Here is a 25,083-nt window from a genome sequence, read left to right as displayed (position 1 = left end):
ACCAGTTAAAAACAGTGCTTGGGCCACATCCCTGGTAGTGTTTAAGAAACCCAATGGCTCCTTCTGGCCATGCCCAGGCCAAAGTAGAACCTACCCCACTCTGTGTCTGGAGGACCTCACCATGAAGCTTGTCAGAGATGAATATTTTTCTCAGATCGGTCTTATTGATGCATATTTACAGATCTCACTGGATGAGGAATCACAACATGTTATGGTCATCAGTACACCCTCTGGCTTATACAAATACAAGCATCTTGTCTTCTGGAATCTATTCCACTTTGTCAATCTTCCAGGGATATCTGGAACAGTTAAACAAATCCATCCCTGCCTGTATCAATTATCTTGGTGAATTAATAGTTACGGGTGCCACAGGTCAGGATCACCTGTGCAATTTTTGTACCCTCTTTAAACATGTTGCATGATGCAGGGCTCAAATGTCACTTGTCCAAATGCCAGTTTTCCCAGGAACAAGTGGAATACCTCAGCCATTTGTTCAACAAAGATGGAATCCAGCCCACTAACCACAATGTTTCTGATATTGACTTTTGTCCTGATCTCAAAACCTAAAGGAGCTTCAAGCTTTTTTGGGAAAGATGAATAAATATTCTAAATTCCTCCCACAGATGGCCCACATTATGCATCCACTCCACCAGCTGCAGAAGATGGGCATTCAGTACAGGCGGACGGCTGCCTGTGAGCACATCTCCACAAAACTGAAGCATCTGTTGTGCTCAGCATCCTGTCGTACGCCCTTTTTCCGTCACATCCCCTGGTTTTGCCACTGATACTTCTCCCTATGACACTTGTGTCCTGTCAGGGCATCGGAACAATGACGGTATTGGGCTGTCTGTGTGTCAAAGGTGCTGACCCATGCACAAAAGAACTACTCACAGATTGAAAAATAAGCTTTCACATGTATCTTTGCCATTAAGAATTTCCATGTTTACGTATTCAGCACAAAGTTCACCCTCATTACACACCAGAAACCACTGGAAGACCTCTTCGGGGCATGCTCTCAGCTCCCTGAGTGGATAGCTCAACAGCTTCAGTGTTGGGCTCTTTTCCTTAGCTCCTACAATTACAGAATACCATGAAATACAAGCCCACAGCACAACATGCAAATGCAGATACTCTCTTTTGTCTACCCTCAGGGCCATTTCCAGAATTTGGCTAACCGGAAATATTCTTCCTCAGGGTACTTTTGTCCAGTCGTTACAACTACAAGAAAATGCATGTTTTTGTCACCAGACACGTTTCACTTTATTACAGTAAAGTATCATCAGTGGTGGTGATTTCTGCTTGGTTTGTCACCTACATCAGAAAATGGCATCTGCTAACACAACCCTAGCATCTTTCTGCATGAGACATTCATACTTGTAGTCTAATTTTTCACTGCTCTGCAGAACTATGCACTTCTTACATTTTATACAGCACACTTTTTCATACATCACTGTTTACTGTTTATTTTTATTCTTCCAATAAACAGTAAACATGGTGTACGAAAATGTGTGCTGTGTAAAATGTAAGAAATGCATAGTTCTGCAGAGCAGTGACACATTACACTACAATATCAGTGTCTAATGAAGAAAGACAAAAAAGATGTGCTATCAGACAGCATTTTCTGACATAGGCAATCACCCAAGCAGAGATTACCACCACTGATGAGGCTTTAGCTCAATAAAGCAATATATGTCTGGTGCGAAAAACACGTGTTTTCTTGTAGCTGTAAAGACAGAATGAATTTCCCTTAGGAATTGTAAAGCAACTATGAACAATACAGCCACACAATAGGAGGAGGAAATATTCTGTTTTCTGTTAAATGTGGAAAAGCATGCTTTAGATGATTTTTCCATTATGGTTACTCACACTACTGTACACACATGTGACCCTATCTTGCAACACGTCATGCACTATGTGGTGGGTGGCCCATTAATTTTTCAAAGTCAGCCGAGCCTTAGCTCGCTATCCCATTGCTTTACAGTCATTTCCAATGTTCTCCTGGTTAATGTCAAGGCTTATAACCACCGTTTCATAGCTCATAAAATCTGTGGTCTTGTGTTTTGCAGCTGCTGCTTCGTGGACGTGAGGTATGCCACAGATGAAAGCTCTTGCAAGATAACATGGCTACTGGCCTGGACTGAACAAAGATGTGGAGGCCATGGTGCATGGCTGTTCTGTTTGTGCTTGGTACGCTCCTCCTATTATAGTCTTTTGCTCCCTGGTCCACTCTCTGTCACCCCTGGGCCTTTGCTCCATCTACCCTTTGCTAGCACCTTTCTGGGCTCCAGGTGGCTCACTGTTGTGGATGCTTATTCTAATTATCCCTTGGTGGTCAGCATTGCATCCATTACCAGTGAAGCCACTCTCATTGTGTTTCTACAGATTCTAGCCTTCGAAGGGCTTCCCTAAACCATCATGACAGAAAATGGGGAACAACTCACAGTGATGGCTTTTGAGTGGTTCTGCACCTCCAGTGGCATCAACCACCTGTTTAGTCTGCAATTTCATCCATCCTCCAATGGAAAAGTGGAGTGTATGATGTGAAGGTTTAAACAAATACTGAAAGTGGTGGGTAGCTCCATCACCACAGCTCCACTCACGATGTTTCTGAGCACTTATTGGACCAGCCCTATCCACAACTGTAGCATGGTGGAGCTCCTCCATCAGTGGTAACCACATATTCACCTCCATTTCCTTGCCCCACAACCGACAGAACCCCAGACATGGCACACTGGGTTTTTCTGCTGGTCTCAGCTGTGTGAGCACACACATATGGGTAAAACCTTCGTGGATAACAGGCACGGTGGTTGCCACCCACAGGCAGTACCTTACAACAGTTAACATTCCAAGGGGTTTGGCGCGCCTGTATACCAACCGTGTCCACACCTACTGACTGCACCACTGCTGCCAGCTTCATTGGATCTGATGCTCCCATGCCCACATGGGTACAACTTGCACTCCAGGGCACCAGCACCAGTTCCTATGGACAAAGGCATGGAAGTGGAGGTCTATGTGAAATGTCCGCCATCTCTGCCATGGTTGCACTGTTGCTCCCCACCACATTGCAGAATCCCCATTCTTCCTCACTGCTGGCGGGCTTCCTTGCGAGGAGTCTACCAATGCCACCAGTTCACCTTCACAAGCATTGTCCAGGACATTTTCAGCCCTATGCACCCCTTTCAGGGGGGAGGGATCTGGTATCCCGACACAGCAAGTTTGAAGGCCTGCCAGAAAGTAATTAATTTGATGACAGCCACTAGATGGCACACTGCTACATCTATGGATGCTGGCATCAGCACTGGAAGTGCTGCCATCAGGACACACCTGCCTTGTCAGTCTGTCAGCACCCGCAGCTGCACTTTAAAGACAAGAGTGCAGCAGCTCTGCAGTCAGTCTCGATTTCTCTGTGTTTTGGGTTGATCTCACTACACATTGTTGTCTTTGTTCTTGATTCGCCAGGTCTTAGGCTTTCCATCTCAGTTTACTCGCTGGACTTGTTATTCTGCCATACTGCCTCTATTGTTTGCCTTTCTCTAATTCTTTGTCCACTTGTTGCTCTGTCAACCTACTGTGCCACCATCAGCTGGTCAGCCTGTTCTATTGGTTCTCGAATCATTCCTGGTCATGTTAGATTATGGTTACTATAATGAGCACTTTTTCATCTGCACTCCTGTCAAACACATTTCTTCTATTGCAGGCTTCTTCCATTATTGTCCATGAATATAACACACAGTAAACATTTGTTAGTGTTGTTACTGAAAACTGTATTCACATTTCTGGGTAACTGCTGCACACACATTATTTATAATGGAACCAGATTGTGTTGTGAGAAATTTCTGAAATGCTTTTACATTGTAGTTTTACCTTTGCACTTAGCAAGATATTGGAAGCCTATTATGCCACAGAGGAAATGGCAAACATTATCTTCTGTTTCCATCTAGCAAATGGAAGCAACCGTCAAGCCTATGTCCAATATTGTCAAAAATACCCAAAATGCAGGGTACCAATTGCCCCATTATTCAGTCACGTTTTCCAGGGACTAGCACTCTCTGGTTCTGTAGCCCCAGCAATTGCAAATCTTGGCAGACCTTGCACCATTCATACTCCTGTTGTGGAGGAGTGAGTATTGCTACAAGTGGAAGAATATGCTGGAACTAGTGTATGCAGACTTTCATCATCTATCAGGGTTTGTCATATTGTAGTCTGGGAGATCCTTCATGGACAGTTGCTACATCCACATCATGTACAGCGTGTCCAATCCCTTGCAGTTCTGCCAATGGCTGTTGCATGGGTGTAGTGAAGATCCACTTTTCTCAACAAAGGCACTGTGCACAGGTGGGGTGGTTTTCCACGAGATGGGATTGTCAATCTTCATAACCAACATCTGTGGGCTGATGTAAATGCACATGCAGTTGAAGAAGCAAGTCGTCATTGCCAATTTTCATTAATGTATCGGCATAAGTTATTGGCGATAGACTAATGAAACCTAACATACTGTCAAACGAGTTAAGTGATACAAGGTATCATCAGTTCATATCAAACAACTTACTTGTCCAGGTAATGAGATACTATTTCAACAACAGCTGGAGGTATGGTTCATGCATGATGAAGCACCAGCCGATTTTCTCTGAAATGTCGGAAAACACCACACACAGACATTTAATGGGCTGTGAATTGATCAGAGAGATCCAGTATACTGGCCAGCTCATTCCCCTGATCCTTGGATTTCTGGTTGTGGGGACACTTGAAACCACAGTTATGATCAACAGCTGCCATGGCATCTGTGTCCAACCTGGAGTTTTTCAGAGTCTGCATGATTCCCTAAGATGTCAGATAGAAGCACCCTTACTATCAATGAGCACCATACCGAGCACCTCTTTTACTGATCGCTCAAAAGTGCATGTCGTATGCAATAGCAAACAGATTGCATTAGAAGCTCTACCGTTTCCCAGTAACAGAATAATGTGTTCTCATTTGTTTACTGCATTCTGTACGTCATTCAAAATAGCAAAGAGCTTATAGTAGAAGAGATGTGTCTCATAGTACAGAAGATGAACAAGTGCTCATAGCTCTTAAAATATGCATTTTAGAGCCACTATTTACTGGACTTTTTTTTGTTCTGGTCCACACTACCACCTCTCAAAATATGGAATACCTTTTATAAGACCCTGTACAACTACAACACGAGTTGGTGTCCACAATTCAATCCATTATGAAATGGCGACACAAAGAGAATCAGAATACTTAAGATGTGCTGTTCCAGAAGGATGGCATAAATTAAGGGACTGAGAGGATAAGATATCAAGAAGTAATTGGAAGAATCAGTGAGGAAATGAATGGCTGGGAAAGACTAAGTAAAAGAAGTGACAGGACGATAGGACATGTGCTGAGACACTGGAGAATAAATGATATTGCACTATTGGGAGCGGAGAGGCATAATTTATAAAGGAAGACAGGGCCAGAATACATGTGACAAAGAAGTAAGGACATAGGGTGCTACTCTGGAATGAAGATATTAGCACAGGAGAGGAAATTCTGGTGGGCCACATCAGAAGAGTCACGTTACTGGTGAATAAGTAACAAATGTAAAACAGGGCAAAGTTATTCTACTCCTTGCAGGCACTGTCAAACATCAGGAATGATACAGCAAAATCAAGACCTATCACAACTGTGATAGCAATGACTCTGATCTTAGAACAAAATAGTGTGTAGAACTGCAATACTTGCTTCAGTGTATGAGAAGTAAATTGTAACCACCATTTCATAAATAAACTTGTATGGCAATGAGTACTTGAGGCTGTGAGAGGACCACCAGAATTGGGTCAGTTTTGTTGTACATTTAACATTCCTCTTTGCAGAATAAGAAAATGCTTAGTGAGTTAATGGAGGTTTTATCTGCCATCTTTCAACTCTTTACTTAGTTTCATCTCTTCACATTTCATTTACCTTTCTCAGGTATTTTACTGTTTCCTTATGATCAAAATGATCAGTTTTAAATTCCCATTTATATCGTTTGAGGTGTCCCTTCATTTTTGTAAACACCTTCTTTACTGCTCGAGTTATGACTGTCTGCATCATAATTCAGCTGGGAACTGGACCTCTATGAGAATATTGTGTAAAGATCCTAGTCCACAACACATTATCATTTAACAATAAAGCACATACTCACTGATACACAAGTTAGTAAAGAAAGTGAATCATACAGTCACTATTAAAAGCATATTACCTTGACATCACTAAAAAGCTATTTGTCACAGTGTATTACAGCTTGACTGACCATTCTCCAACCTCAAACAGAGTCTATACATTTTAATGAGTCAAATCCACTTTCTACAATGTTATCTTCTGAGCCAGACATCATACTTGGCACTGGAATGCAAGAACATGTCTGTAGTAAACTGCTCACAAATGACCGGGGTCAATTGATTTTCATAAATCTTCTATGAGTGTCAGGATGGACTTCAAGGTAGAAAAGGAACCAGATGCACACTAAAAAACCATGGCAACTAATTCCCCATTAATGCAAACAAACTTGTTTCTTTTGTGTTGTGGTAGATGCAGCTCAGCGGTTGAGTGCCACATTACATATCTAAAAGTTGTGGTTTCAATCCCCAATCACTGTAACGATTTTTATCATTCACTTACAACTTCTTTTGCCTTAATGTGAAAAATACTGAGCTGCACCATGATTATGAGTCCAAATTTAACTGTAGGGCCCCAATAACTAGCTGGGTAACCAGGCCACAGAAAGGCAAGGGCATACCACCTCCAATAGGACTGTGTCTAGTAAAGCACTATGGTATTGCAACCTATGGATCAATAATAGCTTTATAGTTTGGTACAGGGCACATTACATTTCTGATGGTCTTCACAAAAAATAAGAAAAAATCTGTGAATATTTACATCATCATACAACTGTTTAATACACAATTGTCAATAAGAAGTGTTTCCCAGCAATTTATGATAAATTAAACAGTATGCCTGGAAATATTATATTCATTTCATTTATTTCAATTTATGTTACTTAATCATTTGTTTCATTTCTTCAAGTGTCTGGTAACATCCAACAGTAGCAAAAACACAATACATGATTAAAAAGTGAAGCACCCAGAGACAGGGTTGGAATCAATGTCACTTTGAATAAGTACATACCATCGGCAGGAGGATAAATGATTAAGAGTATCAGTTCTCTGTGGGGGGCCACCAGAGTGCATTAATGTTGTTCATGATTAGTGTTGTTACTAGGCCTGAAAAATGAAAGGCCTGGCAAGATATACAGGAAGTGGAAACAGTGTCGGATGTTGAATGACCACTGTGAAGGACATGGAGATACTGTGTACTCCTCTGAGAAAGTGTTATCAGCACCTGACAGAGTTTGAAAGTTTTGGCTTGCTGGTCAAATCGTGGTATTTCCAGATTTGTGAGGCATTTGGATGTGGCAGTGGCTCAATACTGGACTGCATGAGAATGTGAGGGAAGGCATACTTGTCAAAATTTCAACTGACAATGTCTGACCACCTCAAAGGAGGATCACTGTGTTGTGCATCAGACACACTGTAACCCCTTCACATCTGCGCCTGCCATTCAAGAACAAGTAATCAGCTCCCTGCAACACTTTGTGTCATTCTGCATTATTGGTTGGAGACTAGCAGCAGCTGGACCAAGGAATTACCATTATGTGCAAAAGCTGCCATTAACACCACAACACAAATGGCCAAGTTTGGAGTTGTGCTGTGCCTGGGAAGCATGGACTGCTGATGGTCAGTGTTGTATTCTGTTCGGTGATGAATTGTGGTTCTGCACCACTCTGTGTGACCATCATCAATAAATACAGCTGTGGCCTAGGAAGAGGTCCTACTCTTCCAATGTTTTGGAGAAGCACAGTGTTGTCACTTCTGATGCCATGATGTGGGGAGCCATAGAGTATGACTTCAGGTCATAGCTCATAGTGACTGAAACAACTATGGTGGCATGATGGAATGTCACAGATATCCAGCATTCCCATGTGCTATGTTTCACATGACATACAATATTGTGATGCCACTTTTCAACAAGACAATGTCGTCCACACATGATGTGAATGTCTATGAACTGACTGCATCATGATTGAAGTATTCCCATGGTCTGTACCTGACAGACCATGCATGGGGCCAATTTGGACATCCATTCGTTCCAGGTACTAGTACCAAGGATATCAAGGACCATTTATGACAGATGTGGGCCAGCTTGCCTCAGAACAAGATACAACGGCTTTATGACACCCTTCCCAACTGAATCAGAGCAAGCATCCAGGCCAGTGTGGGTGCAATGTCATACTGATAAATGGGATAATACTGACAACAACTTTATATATTTACTGATAAATTGGCTCATACTGCCAAGCGCTTTGTAAATTTGACTCATTTTTGTACCTCCACTTCTGAGTGCTTCACACACACACACACACACACACACACACACACACACACACACACAGTCCCCTAATATTCCAAAGGATGAAGGACTTTGGCTTTTTTTATTTTATTTTAAAAATGAAATTGTCATCACAGAAAGCTTTGCACTGGTACATACAGAAGAACCACGAATTGCTAGTCATACAGAGACTAGTGCTTATGACAGCAGAAGAGATAAATAAAAATCTAAGGGAAATACATCTTCTCTTATCTGATATGAAAGTCGGTGATTTGAGACCATGACAAAATAAATATCACTAGCCTTCAACTTACTTTTTCAGGTGGGAGAGAAGATAAATAAAGGACAATTAATTTTACATTATGAAGGTTATTGACAGTTTGGAACTGATTATGTGAACATGATACTTAGCAGTTAATCAGTTCAGTTCAAGGACTAAAATGCAATGAATTCCTAAAAGAAGTAAGAGAGAAAAGGAGTGTCTTAATACCAGAGATAAAAATTACACAGAAATTAGAATTACAGAGAATAAAGCCTTTAGAGGGAAAAATTTATGATGATGCAAGGAACAGAAGATGGAGAAATTGTGCTGTATGGCAGAGTTAATGATACTGACAAAAGGAAGAAATGCAAATAGACTGTTTATATGAAGTGATCAAATATAATATGTATATAAAATAAAATTTCCCACGTGGCATAATATGTGGGAAAATGTGCACACCCAGTTAATGATGTGAAGGAAACTTCTGTTTAGTGGTAGCTTCAGAAATACAATGATTCAAGGAATGTGAGGATTAATGTTGCCCCAGGGTTTACATTCTATTTCCTTTTTCTTTTCAGTCAGTTGTATTTACGTCAGAATCATGTTGCTATTTATCACTTTGTACATCAGTCGTAGGTGAATCTGAATTATCTTGTGTTTCTTCAGAATTTGGTTTCGACTTTCTCTTCTTAGTGTGTGATTCAGATGAAGCTGTCGGGTTTGTGCATGAAGGATTTTCACTTTGGGAAGAACTTGTTCCAGCAGCATTTTCCACATTTTCTTCAACCACAGTGTGTGCTTCCATCTGATGTACTGGTACAGGTTTAGTGCAGACAAAAAATATACTCTTGTATTTATACTGCAACAAAGATTCTGTGTTGTGTGCGTAAGTACTCTCCACATTATATCTTACAGTCTGCAAAGAAAACAGAACAGAATATAATACCACAGACAGTCAAACTAAGAGATAATGTTATTACCTTACACTAGATACAGGCTGGAGTTGCAAGCTTAAGTCAGAGGAATATAGTCAACTTTCTTACACAGTGCTAAGACCTTAGAAGGCATCAATGATTAAAAGACATCTTTTAATGCTCTGGCATGAAATGTATTACTTATTTTAATATTTGATATGATGATTAGTTAAGTGAACAAAATAACCCGCAGCTGAAAACGGTGACAGTGCAGTTTGTAATATATTGATTTTCTATGAAAAAAGAAAGAAGTATCAAAATGGGAGAATGTACTGATAGAATGGATGGATTTAATTCTAACTCCCACTGTAAAGGCAACAGCTGTATAGCAATGCTGCTCTTCTACTTGTTTCCACTCATTTAAAATGTTCTTCTCATCTTGTCTGAATCACAGATTGCTCTGTATCAGTTGCATTTACAAAATCCTTACAACATGCAATAGTGTGCATTTACCAGCAAATGACTACAATGACTCATGATAACACTACACAACACTACACTACACTACACTACACAACACTACCCCACATAAATGGTCAGCATGTAGGCAGAGAAGCACTCAAAAGTTGTTTCTGATAAACTGACTTTTTTTAAAAAAACTGAGATGTTCCACACCATAAAAACTTAACATGCATTTTATCTATAGAACATACAACAAATTAAATTAAACATATATGGGATGACAAAAATCACATTAATATACTAATTTTGTTAATTTCTCAACATCTATACTAATTGTCCATAAGTCACCATAAAGTGTGTATCTAACTTCTCTTCTATTTTCAAATGGTATTTGGGATGAATAAATGTCAGTAAGCCTCTGTGCACACCCAATTTCTACAATGTGGATGTATGATATGTGTTGAAAGAAATAATATGTTGCCTGACTATTCTTGGAATGTGTGCACTCATAATTTTAACATTAGGCCTCTTGTGATTGTATATATACGTTGCAGTGTCTGAAAATTGAGATAAATGAGCATATCCCTGACACTCTTTCACTATCTTAGTGTATTCATGATGAAGCAGGCAGCTTTTCTTTAAATAATGTTATTTCCCCTATTAACCTCACCTGATGAAGGTCTCACACTGACAAGCAATACGCGAGACTTTGTTGAACGAGGGTTTCGTATGATACCTTCTTCCTTAAAGAATTTTATTTAATTAAGATTATTCCACTGGACCTTAAGTATGGCAACTGCTTATTCTGCAGCTAGTTTTTTGTTGTTGTTCAGTTTTAAATAATTCCTGGTACATACAACTAGTTATGATACACCTGAATGTCAACTGTGTATTCAAACAATAATTGGTTTTATCATCAATTTATGAGCAATATAATACGTAGGTTTTTGTTGTGGGTCAACAGACAGTCCTTGGATCACTTGTTGCCCTTCTGCGGATCTTCCTGTAGTTAACTGCAATTTTATGGGTTGCAACAGCCACAAACATATATTAACGTGTTTCAGTAACAGTCTCATCGAGCTGCCGACATTATTCACCACATGAGTTATACACAGACTGTGAACAGCTATGGTTCTATAACATCCTCTTGATGTTTTCCAGAAGCTCATTTCACATCAAACAATATCTCCCCACTGAGAGTTATATTTGCTACAAAGTCTTCAGTATAGTAACAACGTCAGTCCAACATTCAGCAATTCACTAGATTACTGTGAGGAATTGTATCAAATGCATTCAACAATTTGAGATACATGGCATTAACTCAAGTACAGGTATCTACTGCCCTTTTGGATTTCATGTACATTGTGTGCTGAGTTTTAAATTATCACTGCTTGTTGAGTCCATGATTATTTCTACACTGGAGATTTTTGATCTTCATAATGTAATAGTTGTCATCGGTCTGAAACTAATTTGTTGCAGCTCTCCCTATTAGTTTATCCTGTGCAAGTCTTCCCACATAATCATAAATACTGCACCCTATATTCATTTCCACCTGCTTACATTGTATTCAAGCCTCGGTCTTGCTATAAAATTTTAACCCCTCCGCACTTCCCTTTCCTCCATCGCCACATTACCTATTTCTTGGTGTCCTTGAACCTATCTTTTTATTTATTCAAATTTGTGAAAAGGATAGTTGCTACCACCATATATCATAGATGCTGCATCGCTGATAGGCACACACTTTCTGGCAGTCTTTTTGTTGTGCGTATGTGCATGTCAGCATCTCCGCTATATGGTGAGTAGCAACTATCCTTTTCATAGTTTTGTTACAGTCCATTCCAGATTTCTATTGTTTTATTTATTCAAATCGTGTCCTACTACACTCTTTGGTCCATAATTTGATACATTACCTCATCATTACTTACTTAATCTCCTCATGTAATCTTTAGCATTTACCTGGAACTACTGTACTGTTTTATCATCCATGTTTAACAATCATAAAAGGGTACAATCCAAACAAATACTTTCAGGAAGGACTCCCTAACACTTAAACTGATATACAATATTTGCATACTTTTCTTTTCTCGGAAAGATTTTCTTGCTATTGTCAGTCTACATATTATGTCTTCTTTACTTCTGACATCGACAACCATTCTTTTACCCAAATAGCAAAACTCATCTACTACTTTCTGGGTCGACTTTATAAATGTCAGTGACTGGAAACCAATTTTGATTTTAGCTCAGAATGTGAACTCTGTTCAGGAAACTGCTGTAATGTGTAACACTAAACCTAGATCCACTGAATGAGGTTGAATGTTGATCTAAATTAGCACGGAATACACTTGGCAATACCACTAAAAATCAGCTGTCAACACAATTATTGAGCTTCAATGGCAGATATTAATCGTACATCATCGATACATAATGTTATTATCGAATGTGTCGTGTTGTAAAGATGTAGGAAATTAAACAGAAGGAGGTGTGACCTCCAAACTTCTCCCAAACTTAGAAAGATTTATTGCTTGTGATCATACCGAGTCAGTGGAAGACACAACAGAAGAAAAAACCTGATAAGTTGCTATGGCTAGCAAAGCAAAGGTTTGGAAAGAGTTGCTGTTGACTTTAGTTCACAGAACATAGGGACAAATCTCAAATCATGATGAAAAGTTTGAAAATGTGTTATCACATTAGTAAGAAAATGACCAAGAAGCATTCACATGTGATAAGACATAATTTTAACCATACATTACAGTTATTACATTTCATCTTTACGTAATTACATATGCCGTGTAAACTGGAGGAAAGACAGTATCGAAACTTTTCAAGGGCGAAATGCATAAAACTGGAGGAGGTAATTTTAGCAGGACTACTGTTACGAAAAGCACAAAGAATGTAAGTGCAGCCCTGAAGCCACAATTAATTTATATTTCCAACCAGTATAATGGCAGTGCATATTTTTATCCCTAAGTTACATGCGACAGTTTTTATATATTTTAATACAATCAGATAATTTTTTTAAAGAATTTGTTGCATAAAACGTAGTTTACAATATTATTCATTATATTCTAGCTGATTTCGTGTTCTGATGCAGATTTAAAGAAGCCTGAAGGCTGAAATCCATTAATATCAGTAAATGATGAAACAACTCTAACTTCAAATAAAAATATTTTTTTCCTCATTGATGACAATGAGAATTAAGGAGGAGAGACTGTTTCTGTGGAGCTACTAAGAACAATAGTGTATGTTAACTGTGAAAGCTATATTCACATATTTTGAACTACAAATAATCTCTAATTACAGGCAAACACGCAATCCATGAGTCTGCTATCGAAACGAAAATGCCAGAATAGCATTAAAAATGTTCTTGATGTCAAATAACAATTTTACAAAAGAAGCACAAACATAAAATAAAAGCACAGTGCATTATCACTAAAAGGAGATAGGGAAATTAAAGAACTGGAACTAAAAGAAATGAAAAAATCAGGCTTTTAAGGTGACACTTTGTAAATGTATTCCAATTTTGTAATTTTTATGTAAATACATTGTCTGTAAATGCTGTCCTCATTGTACTGTGACTCAGGCTACCTTCACTTTCTGTTGGTTCTGTAATTTCTTCATAAACTTTTCTCCAAACGAGAACAGTGTTATCCATTTCAGTATCCTCATCTGCTGCACTGATAGCTATATTGTAATCTGCACGTCTAATGGGGGGGGGGGGGGGGCAGTGTGGAGGGGGACCACTGAGACATAACCTGGGATCAAACCTGACATCCTCTGGACTCTGTCAGGACACAACTACTGAGCCAGCTCCTGATAATTCCAAACTGACTTGCATATTTAGCATTGTCGTAATTATTTTTATAACTAATCATCCAGCAGCTGATAAATCAAAAAAAAAAAAAAATCTGGCATTGGAAAGTAGGTGGCATGACCAATTTGACTTTGGACACAAGCTGTAGGCAACCATGGCAATGTGTCACACTGGGCTTTCAGCTGTTTGGTGAGCATAACGAACACACGTATTAAAGATCACTCACTGGTCACGGATTTCTGCAGGTTTCTATGTGCATGAAAGTTTCAATAGTTTGCAGGTATTAAAATCATTGTTATTTAAGCAGGTTTTTATGTGGATGAAAGTTTCAATAGTTTGCAGGTATTAAAATCATTGTTATTTATTGCTAAAGAAACTATCAATGGAGTGAGCATTAAAAATATACATTTGATTGTCTGCTTTGGTGGAGATGTCATTAATCCAAATGTTGGTTTGATCACCATAGTAATTTACTAAGTGTTGCCCTTTCGGAGGTGGCGTATCCTTGCCTTCCTCAGATCTTTTAACAGCCTTATCCACACAGATATAAGTGAACCTATAGTTTGACGTGTGCTCAGAACCACAGTGCAACATATCATTTTGCACATTAACAAACAATGACAAAGGAGAAGAAAGTAATAAGTGATAAAAGGTCCTACAATTAGTCTGGGACTAAACCATAGACCTTTCAATCCAGCACATAACTACCTATCCTCAGACACCCAAATTCATTTCATCATTGGCAAATAAAGATAACTTTGTTTATTAATTTATTTACTCTGTTAATCTAGGACTGCGCAGTTTACAGAAGATATTCCTTGATATTTTTACATGCATAACTTTTACCAAAAGCAATATTACACAATATTTTATTACTCTATACACTTTACAATTATCATTGGTGCTACAGTTTTGTTCACTAGATACTCCCTTACTGTAGCTATGGAAGGGGTGCTACACTAAGTAAGTAATCCTTCATAGTTGATTTGAAATTGTTCTTGTCCATTACTGTTTTTGTGGATCTGGGTAATGCATTATACAGTTTGATGTCAGGATGGAGTATGCTTTCCTGTAAAAATACTACAATTATCTGTTTTGGGTTTACATCATTTATTTATTTATCATGTGTGGTAGCTGTGTATAAGTTCATTATGGGCAATGCACTGAATGTTACTGTTTAATTTTTCTTTTATAACAACAACATTTTTCAGCATACATGGTCTATCCCTTCCATTAGTCTAACAATTTTTTTCTGTGAGCGAAATGATTTCAAAATTGCTCTACAGTATCCCCAAAATATTACACCACATTTCAATACCAAGTGAACATAACCAAAATATGCAGTTCTGAGATTATCATATGGCATACAGTTCCCTATTATTTGTACTATGAAATTTGTTTTGCTCAGTTTACTGTTTATTTAGTCTACAAACATATCCACATTTCATGTTCTGCTGTATCCACAAACCTAGAAATTTTGTACTTTTTTTCAATTATTTGGTCATTTTTTTCAATATGAGGATAAGTTGATGTCCTATTCTGGTTGGTGAATATACCCATTGCAACAGTTTGGTCCAGATTTACAATTAAACTGTTTGCATCTAAGTAGTGTATTGTATTCTTAGTGATGGCTTTAATGCTATTTTCAAAGGTTTATTTGGTACTTCCTGCAATTAAGATGCTTGAGTCATCTGCAAATTTATACATTTTTCTGTTACTATTGTCTACAGCTAAATAACTTACATTTAGTAAAAATAGGATTGGAGATAGTATGGAACCTTGGGATACTCCGTGTTTGAGCAGTAATAGATCTGACTGATGTATACTGACTGTACCATTTACTTATTGTCTTCGCTCTACGAGCTGCTTTCTTTCATACAGGTATGATTTAATCCAGTTATGTGCTTCTCCCCTAATATCACAGTTCTCAATAATAATAATTAATTTATTATGATTGATAATGTCTAAGACTTTTAATAAGTCTTGAAATATGTTCAAGGTACATTCCTGCCAAATGATAGCTGCAGTGTTTCATATAGAACAGAAAAGATCGCTGCTTCTGTTGAGTGGCTTTTTTCTAAGTCCATGTGGTGATTCTACTAATATTTATTTAAGAAACCAGTCTTTTTTTTTTTTAAAAAAAGAAATTCTACATGTTTCGAAAACACTGACAGTAAAGAAACAGGTCGAGTCTGCCATCTCTTCTTGGCTTCTGTTTTGGTGAAGTGATTTCACTTTAGTAATTTTTAAGACTGTTGGAAAGTTGCTACTTGAGATGGATAGATTTACAAGACTTATCAGTGATTCACATATAACAGCAAAATCTGGTATATTACCTACTCCTGATGAGTGCTTTGATTTTAATAGCTTGTTGCCTTTTCATCTTTTATTTGTGTGAAAACAACTGCAATTTAACCTGACTTGAGCCATGAAATTTTGCTACTCAAAGCAGATCCCAATTCATGGCAAAATAATCTCATGTAATACAATGCAGATTTCCAAGTCCAACATGGTCTGAATTCATTTCTTGTGCTAATCTAAGATCAACCATTTTATAAATCAGACCCTCAATGTTCATTTCCTAACCTGATACCCTCAGTATCAATTGATTTAGTTCAACTACACCCCATTACTTTTGTTCTACCTTCATTATGCTCATCCTATAACCACTTTAAGACACACCCATTCCTTTAAACTGACCTTCCAAGTGCTTGGCCATCTCTGACAGATCTACTATGTCTGTATCAAACTTTTAATGCATGTTCACAAATTGTCCTTAGTTTTCTAACAGCTTGATCAATGTACTGACTGAATAACATAGGGGATAGGCTATTACCTTGTCCCACTCCCTCTCAGTTGCTGCAACATTTTCATGTCCTTTGACTCTTAGAACTGCAGTTTCATTTCTGTACAGATTACATGTAATCTTCTGCCACATGTGCTTGAAAATTTTGGTGTTCTAAGAAGTATATTCCAGTCAACACTCTTTTTCTAAATGTACAAATTCTATAAAAGATAAGTCATAGGGTTAGCATATTTTTCAAGTGCCTTTTTTCGATTTAGGTCTGTCAGAGCTTCGTCAAATTATTCTTGCAGAATAACATCACCCACCTCATCTTCATCCACTCCCTCTTTTCTATCCATAATATTGTCATCAAGATCCTCTCTTTTATATTGTCGTTCTGTATATTCCACCTTTTAGCCTTATCTTCTCTGATACTTCACTTTTCTCGAAACTGTTTTTGTTTTAATTTTGCTATATGTGGCATCTATATTTACAATATCATGAAAAGGATAGAGTGCTACTAACCATAGAGAGGATATGTTGAGTCAGAGATGAGCACAACAAAAAGACTGCCATACATTTAAGCTTTCAGCCAAAAGGCTTTCTTCCAAAGTAGAAAACACATACACACATTCACACACATGACTATTGTCTCTGGCCTCAGCAGGCAGAGACAGTGGCCATGTGTGAGTTGTGGTCTATCATTATGTTCATTGGCTAATGACATAAATGACTTGTGGCTTTTTCAATCACTTCGAACACTTCAAGGTTGGCAGCCCTGCAGCCAGGCGACTAGCACAAGTTTTGGTGTTTTTGTAAAGATAAGTCATTTTAGATTATAAAAACATATAGTTTAGTACTAATTACGTGGTAAATAGGTGTATTAGTGTGCCTTTTAAGTGTACCATTAAAGGTTTCGTTTTTCTTTATGTAATATAGAAGAAAACACAAAAAAATCGTACAGTCCTATTTTCTGTTTACGTTTTGCTGCAGCATATCTCTAGAATTTCGTCAAGTTGTTTTTTGTGCTCTCCAGGAATTTAACTGTAGCATACCTCTTCATTATTTAACTCACATTTCCGGAAAGTAGCATAAAGTTTAAGTTGTTTCAGAAATTTTGCACTGTTGTTTTTGTCTACACACAGTTGTGTATAGGCCACATTTGTGGAATCATATTTTCATGTTTATCTGTAATTTAACTGACTTATTCTTAATAAACTATTACATTTATCATGAGGGAAAAGTGCTTGACTTGCCATAGAGTTCTTAGGTCGGAGCTTTGGTATGACAGGTGCTGTTGTTTTTTCCCTGTGGGTGACTGTAGTGGCACGGGAATAGGAGAAGTAAATGAGACTCATCAGTGGTTTTGTAAGATATGTAGTCAAGATAGGAAGGGACTAGAACAGGAGGGGAAAACTGCCACCCTTCAGGCTGAGTTAGACAAGGCCAGGGGAGATCTTGACAGGTTAAGGAGGAAGAAGGGTAAAGAGGGGATAGATTTGACCTGTTGCTTCAGTTAGAAGCTAGTGTGCCTCAAGCAGTTGCAGGTGTAGACAGGGCATAACAAACTTTTAGCAGCAAATTGAAAAGTAAGAATGTAGGGAAATCAGTAAAGATAAAGGAAGTGTTGTTATTAGGTAGTTCCCATGGAAGAGGTGTTGGCCAACTTTTACAGGATGAACTAGGATCAGAATACCAGGTCACCAATTTTGTTTACATCTAGTGCTGGTCTGGAGCAGGTTACAGAGGATTTAGGATCACTTTGCAAAGATTTCACTAAGGAAGACACCGAACTTATAGTGGGTGGGCCAGGTAATAGTATTGACAGAGATCCTGGGTATAGTATAGAGTGTGACCTGGCAAGGATTGCATCATCATTGAAGCATACTAGTGCTGAATTTGTATCTGTTCTTGGGCGCCATGACCGACATCATTTGAATTCTTCTGTCAAGAGAGTTAATTCAGAGTTGGAACAGCTGGTTATGTTGGGTGCAGGGTCACACATTGGTGTGGTTCCTGTTGATTCTCTCAATAGGTGGGATTATACTAGGCATGGCCTTCATCTCAACAGGAAAGGGAAGGGCAAACTGGCTGGGAAAATAGCAGGAAAGTTAAAGGGGGGAGGCACTGTCATGAGTGATAAAATACCAGTGGTTATAGGGTTCAGAAAAGGCCCTTTTTTTAGGGTAGGGAGGACAGAAAGAAACCAAATTTTAAGAGAGGTTAGGACTGAGACCTATTGGTTAAGAATTTTCAACAATCAGCAGATATTTCAACTCTACCCAATTTTAACTAAGTCAATGTGAAATATCAGCTATCTTTACTGCATCAAAATATTCGAGGACTGAAAAGTAAAATTAATGAATTAATTATCTGTATACATGAATTAGAGTCCTCAAACCCAGATGACATAATGTGCCCCTCTGAAGATCATACGACCACTGGTATAGAGCTTTTAAGTGTTACAGGGTTTAGGTTAGCATCCCACTTTTGTAGAGCAGAAATGGAGAAAGGAGGAGTTGCCACATTCATCAGGAACTGTCATAAATTTAAGAACACAGACATTCATAAATTTTGCCAAGAACAGCATATGGAAGCATGTGCAACAGAACTAGAATTTCTCAAAAAAATCCTTCACAATATTGAGTGTATATCGAGCACCTGCAGGTCACTTTAATCTGTTCATAAACCACCTTGAAGCTGTACTGGCCCATTTAACAACCAAAAACAAAGAAATAGTGCTTGCTGGTGATTTCAATGTAGATTTCCTTAAAGACTCTCCCAATAAGAACTTATTTGAGTTAGTAACACTACCATTCAACTTAATTCACACTGTAAGGTTCCCCACTAGGGTACCCAGTTGCTCACAAACAGCCATTGATAATATCTTTATAGAAAAGTCCAATGAACAAAATTACATTACAAAACCAATAGTCAATGGCCTCTCAGACCATGAGATGCAGTTCCTTCTGTCAAATGTTAGTACTGAACAGGATATAAAATCTGTTAAATCTGAGCTCAAGTGGGTAATCAATAAGCCAAAAATTGATTATTCACTGGACTGATGTTTGCAGTGTTCATGGCATGAATGAAAAATATAACACTTTTGCTAATAAACCGCTTACCTTATTTGAACACTGTTTTCCCCCAAAACTAACCAAGGTTAGAGCAAAGTCTACAAAGAAGCCATGGACTACTTAAGGAATAGGAGTATCTTGTAAAACCAAAAGAAAACTGTATCTGTCAATCTGAAACAGTTCTGATGTTGATGCTATAGCACATTACAAGAAATACTGCAAAATATTAAAGACTGTAATACGAACATCAAAGCAAATATATTATGAGGAAAAGATAGTCATATCAGATAACAAAATAAAGGCAATATGGGATATAGTGAAGGAGGAGACTGGTAGAACTAGACATGAAGAGGGACAAATAGTATTAAGAGTAAATGATACATTAGTGACAGATGTGTATAGTGTTGCAGAACTTTCTACCAAACATTTTATAACTGTTACTGAAAAGATGGGGTTGTCAGGTTCTGTAGATGGTGCTATGGAATACATTGACGATGCCCAAGAGGTTGATTTCATCCGTAAGACTGCCGTAATTTACAGAGAGCTCCATCATTTGAATGTAGACATCGTGGGACTGCAGGAGACACAGCTTCCAGATGCAGGCTCTATCAGGGAGGATAATTACACATTCTTCTGGCAGGGGAAGTCTCAAAACGAGCCAAGACTTCATGGCGTAGGATTTGCTGTTAAAAACGCCCTCCTGGACTGTACTGTGCCACCATCCGGTGGAACAGAGTGAATTATTGATTTGAAAATATGCTCCTCAAGTGGCACTGTCAACATCCTAAATGTGTACGTTCCTACCTAATCATCCAGCATGTTTTATGACTTACTCAGTGACAGAATAGCCAAGGTACCTAGCACCGAGACACTGTATATTCTAGGGGACTTTAATGCTAGAGTTGGATTAGATAACGACATATGGCTGAATTGCCTGGGACATCATGGGGTGGGAAAAATGAATGAAAATGGCCAGAGACTGCTTGAAGTTTGCTGCTTTTATGGACTCTGTATCACAAACACATATTTCCAGCTTAAGGATCAGCACAAGGTGTCTTGGAGACACCCGCGCTCTCATCACTGGCATCAACTTGACTTAGTCATAGCTAGGCATACTGGTCTCAAAAATGTGCTACTGACACGAAGTTATCATAGTGCTGATTGCAACACAGACCACGTCCTAGTGGAGTGCACATTGAGGCTCCTAAGAAATGTCACCACGCTAAACCGAGAGGTCATCCCCGTATCAACACAGATCATGTTCATGACACACAAAGAAAGCAGGATTTTGCCAATAATTTTGAAAGTGCTTTCCCAGGAAACGTGCAAGCAGAAAGGAATGTTGATAAGAAATGGGCAAAACTCTCGGGTGCAATCTACAACTCAGCAGTATTGGCCTATGGAATAAAAGGAAAAAGGAATAAGGACTGGTATGAGCAAAATTTGGAAGAAATGGAACCAGTCACTGAGGCTAAACAGAAAGCCCTGCTTGCTTACAAAAGAAACCCAAATGAAAGAACTTGAGATGACCTATGAAAAGCAGAGAACAGGGCACAGCAAACATCCAGGAGATGTGCAAATAACTACTGGCTGAATTTATGTGCAGGTATACAGAAAGCGGCCGACTCTGGGAATATTAAGGCAATGTACGATGGTATTAAGAAAGCAATTGGACGGGTGAAGTCATTACTGATGAAGGCAAACAAATGGAACACTGGGTTGAACACTACCTCGAGTTGTATGCAGCCGAGAATGAAGTTAGCAAGGATGCATGTGATGCCATCAAACAAATGCCAGTTACGGAAGAACTAAATGCAATGCCTACTATGGAAGAACTTAGTAGAGAAATCGATTCTCTTGCTAACGGAAAGGCCCCAGGTGAAGATGGGATCCCTGCAGAGGTTATTAAGTATAACAAGTCAGTTCTTCTCAAACATTTATATACACTTATCACAACCAGCTGGGAAGAAGATTATGTCCCAATGAGTATGCGGAATTCGAAGATAGTTACTCTATACAAACAAAAAGGGAACAGAAGTGACTGTAACAATTACTGAGGCATTTCATTACTAAGTGTAGCCGGGAAAGCTTATGCAAGAGTCATCCTAATGCGATTACAGATCTTAGCTTCCAGAATCTACCCAGAATCTCAGTGTGGCTTCAGGCCCGGCCGATCAACCGTAGATATGATCTTCTCCTTAAGACAGCTACAAGAGAAATGTCGTGAGCAGCAGAGGCCACTTTATATTGCTTTTATTGACCTTGTTAAAGCATTTGATTTAGTGACCAGAAATGGGCTTTTCAAACTGTTGCAGAAGATTGGATGCCCACCTAAACTACTGCAGATAATTGTCTCTTTCCATGATTATATTAGAGATGAGATTAGATTAATACTTGTTCCATAGATCATGAATATGACACTTCGTAATGATGTGGAATGTGTCAGGTTAATGAAAGATGTCTGTACAAGATATTACATTACACAAAATATTGCATGACACTAATGCTTAAGTTAGTTTTTTTCCCTCCCTTAATTTATATCTAAAAATTCAGCCAATGAGTAGAAGGAGTTGTCATCTAGAAATTCTTTTAATTTATTTTTAAATGTTGGTTGACTATCTGTCAGGCTTTTGATGCTGTTTGGTAGGTGATCAAAGACTTTTGTGGCAGCATAATTTACCCCCTTCTGTGCCAAAGTCAGATTTAACCCTGCATAGTGAAGATCATCCTTTCTCCTGGTGTTATAGCTATGCACACTGCTATTACTTTTGAACTGGGCTGGATTATTAACAACAAATTTCATAAGTGAATATATATATACTGTGAGGTTACTGTGAGGATCCCTAGATCCTTAAATAGATGTCTGCGAGATGACCGTGGGTGGGCTCCAGCAATTATTCTGATTACACGTTTTTGAGCAATGAATATTTTTCTACTCAACGATGAATTACCCCAGAATATAATACCATACAAAAGCAGTGAATGAAAGTAGGCATAGTAAGCTAATTTACTGAGATTCTTATCACCAAAATTTGCAATAACCCTAATAGCATACTTAGCCGAACTCAGACGTTTCAGCAGACCATCAATGTGTTGCTTTCAGTTTAACCTCTCATCAATGGACACACCTAAAAATTTTGAAAATTCTACCTTAGCTACAGACTTCTGTTCAAAGTCTATATTTATTACTGGAGTTGTGCCATTTACTGTACGGAACTGTATATACTGTGTTTTATCAAAATTTAAAGAGAGTCCGTTTGCTGAGAACCACTTAATAATTTTGTGAAAAACATCATTTACAATTACATCACTTAGTTCTCGGTTTTTGGATGTTATTACTATACTTGTATCATCAGCAAAAAGAACTAACTTTGCATCCTCATCAATATGGAATGGTACGTCATTAATGTATATCAAGAACAGTAAAGGACCTAAGACCGAACCCTGTGGGACCCTGTGCTTGATAGCCCCCCAGTTTGAGGAATCAGCTTTTGTATTAACATTATATGAACCACTTATTTCAACTTTCTGCATTCTTCCAGTTAAGTATGAATTAAACCATTTGTGCACTGCCCCCCTCAAACCATAATGATTTAGCTTATCTAAAAGAATTCCATGATTTACACAGTCAAAGGCCTTTGAGAGATCACAAAAAATACCAATGGGTGATGTCCGGTTATTCAGAGCATTTAATATTTGATCAGTGAAAGCGTATATAGCATTTTCTGTTGAAAAGCCTTTCTGAAAACCAAATTGACATTTTGTTAGTACTTTATTTTTACATATATGGGAGGCTACTCTTGAATACATTACTTTCTCAAAAATTTTTGATAGAGCTGTCAGAAGAGAGATTGGGTGATAGTTGTTGACATCCGACGTATCCCCCTTTTTATGCAATGGTTTTACAATGGCCTATTTCAGTCTATAAACACAAGCAACAATTTGCTTCAACGGTAAAACACCAGAAGCATTTCCTGTTGATAGCGGTGTGAAACAGGGGTGTGTGTTAGCTCCTACATTATTTGGGATTTTCTTTTCCCTTCTGCTCAGATTTGCCTTTGAAGACTGTGAGGAGGGAATGTATCTACATACGATGTCTGATGGAAATCTTTTCAACATTGCTCGCCTCAAGGCCCAGACCAAAGTAAATACAGTTGTTATCCGTAAGTTGTTAAATGCGGACGATGCAGCTCTAGTAGTGAACACAGAAGATGAGCTGCAGTATATAATCAACAAATTATCAAATGCCTGTGAAAAGTTTGGTCTACTCATCAGCCTTCAAAAGACTAAGATCATGGCGCAGAGCACTACCAACCTTCCATCCAATAGCATTGATGGCAATCCTCTCCAGATAGTTGATGACTTTACCTACTTGGGATCCACAATATGTAGCAACTTGTCCATGGACACTGAACTTACTAACAGAATCGCAAAGGCATCATCTGTCATGGCTAGATTGAAAAACAGAGTATGGAACAATGGACTACTTACCTCAAAAACTAAATTAAAAGTCTACAACACTTGTGTTATAAGCACCCTTCTCTATAGCTGTGAGACATGGACAACTCTTTCTAGGCATGAATCTCGACTCAACAGCTTCCATCTCCACTGCCTCCGGAAGATCCTTCAGATCTCTTGGAGAGATAGAGTACCCAACACCAAAGTCTTTCATCGTGCAAGCACAATCACCATATTTGCACTCCTGAGTCATCGACATCTAAGATGGTTGGGACATGTCAGGCGCATGGATCCTGAACGGATACCGAAACAGCTGCTGTATGGCGAACTTCAGGAAGGTGTGAGGCCAGTGGGACGACCACATCTTTGTTTCAAGGATGTCTGCAAGAGAGACCTGACCAAGACCAGAATCAATCCAAGTCGCTGGGAAAGCATTGCAGATGACCGTGTCAAGTGGCGAGTAACTGTGCGCAATCCCAAGCTCTGAGAGGACGAACGCACACAGGAACAAATCAGGAAGAGGGCAAAGCGAAGAGAGAGAGCGGCTTCTGTTTGAAGTCCCTCAAATTTCACATGTCCAAACTGCAGTAGGGACTGCCACTCTCAAGTGGGACTTTTTAGCCACAGCAGACGCTGCAGATTCTGAACCAAGCATGCTACACCATCATCCCTCAAGGATGTACGGATGCCATTTATTTATGGAATACCCCAGACCAGGCATTTCAAGTAACTTCCATGATCTGAATTTGATCCTCACTACCCCAACAGAAATAATGTCCATCATAAAATCTTTAAAATCAAAAACATCTAGTGGGTATGATGAAATATCAACAAAGTTAATTAAAGAATGTGATTCTGAGTTAAGTAACATATTAATCTATCTGTGTAACTAGTCATTTATC

General features: G+C 38.6%; 1 protein-coding gene across 4 annotated transcripts in view; it reads right to left on the bottom strand.

The window, feature by feature from the left end:
- Positions 1–6,810: 6,810 nt before the first annotated feature.
- Positions 6,811–25,083, bottom strand: part of LOC126299438 (carnosine N-methyltransferase-like) — a 686,336-nt gene continuing 668,063 nt past the window's right edge. For all 4 annotated transcript variants that reach the window (XM_049991346.1, XM_049991345.1, XM_049991343.1 and 1 more), the window contains exon 9: positions 6,811–9,590. In XM_049991346.1, coding sequence (XP_049847303.1) covers positions 9,282–9,590 — 309 coding nt within the window. In that variant the 3' untranslated portion in view covers positions 6,811–9,281. The remainder of the gene's footprint in view (positions 9,591–25,083) is intronic.

The sequence above is a fragment of the Schistocerca gregaria genome, chromosome X (genome assembly GCF_023897955.1).
Source record: "Schistocerca gregaria isolate iqSchGreg1 chromosome X, iqSchGreg1.2, whole genome shotgun sequence".
Lineage (NCBI taxonomy): Eukaryota > Metazoa > Arthropoda > Insecta > Orthoptera > Acrididae > Schistocerca > Schistocerca gregaria.
Note: the sequence above shows the minus strand (reverse complement) of the source record. Positions and strands in the feature narration are given on the sequence as shown.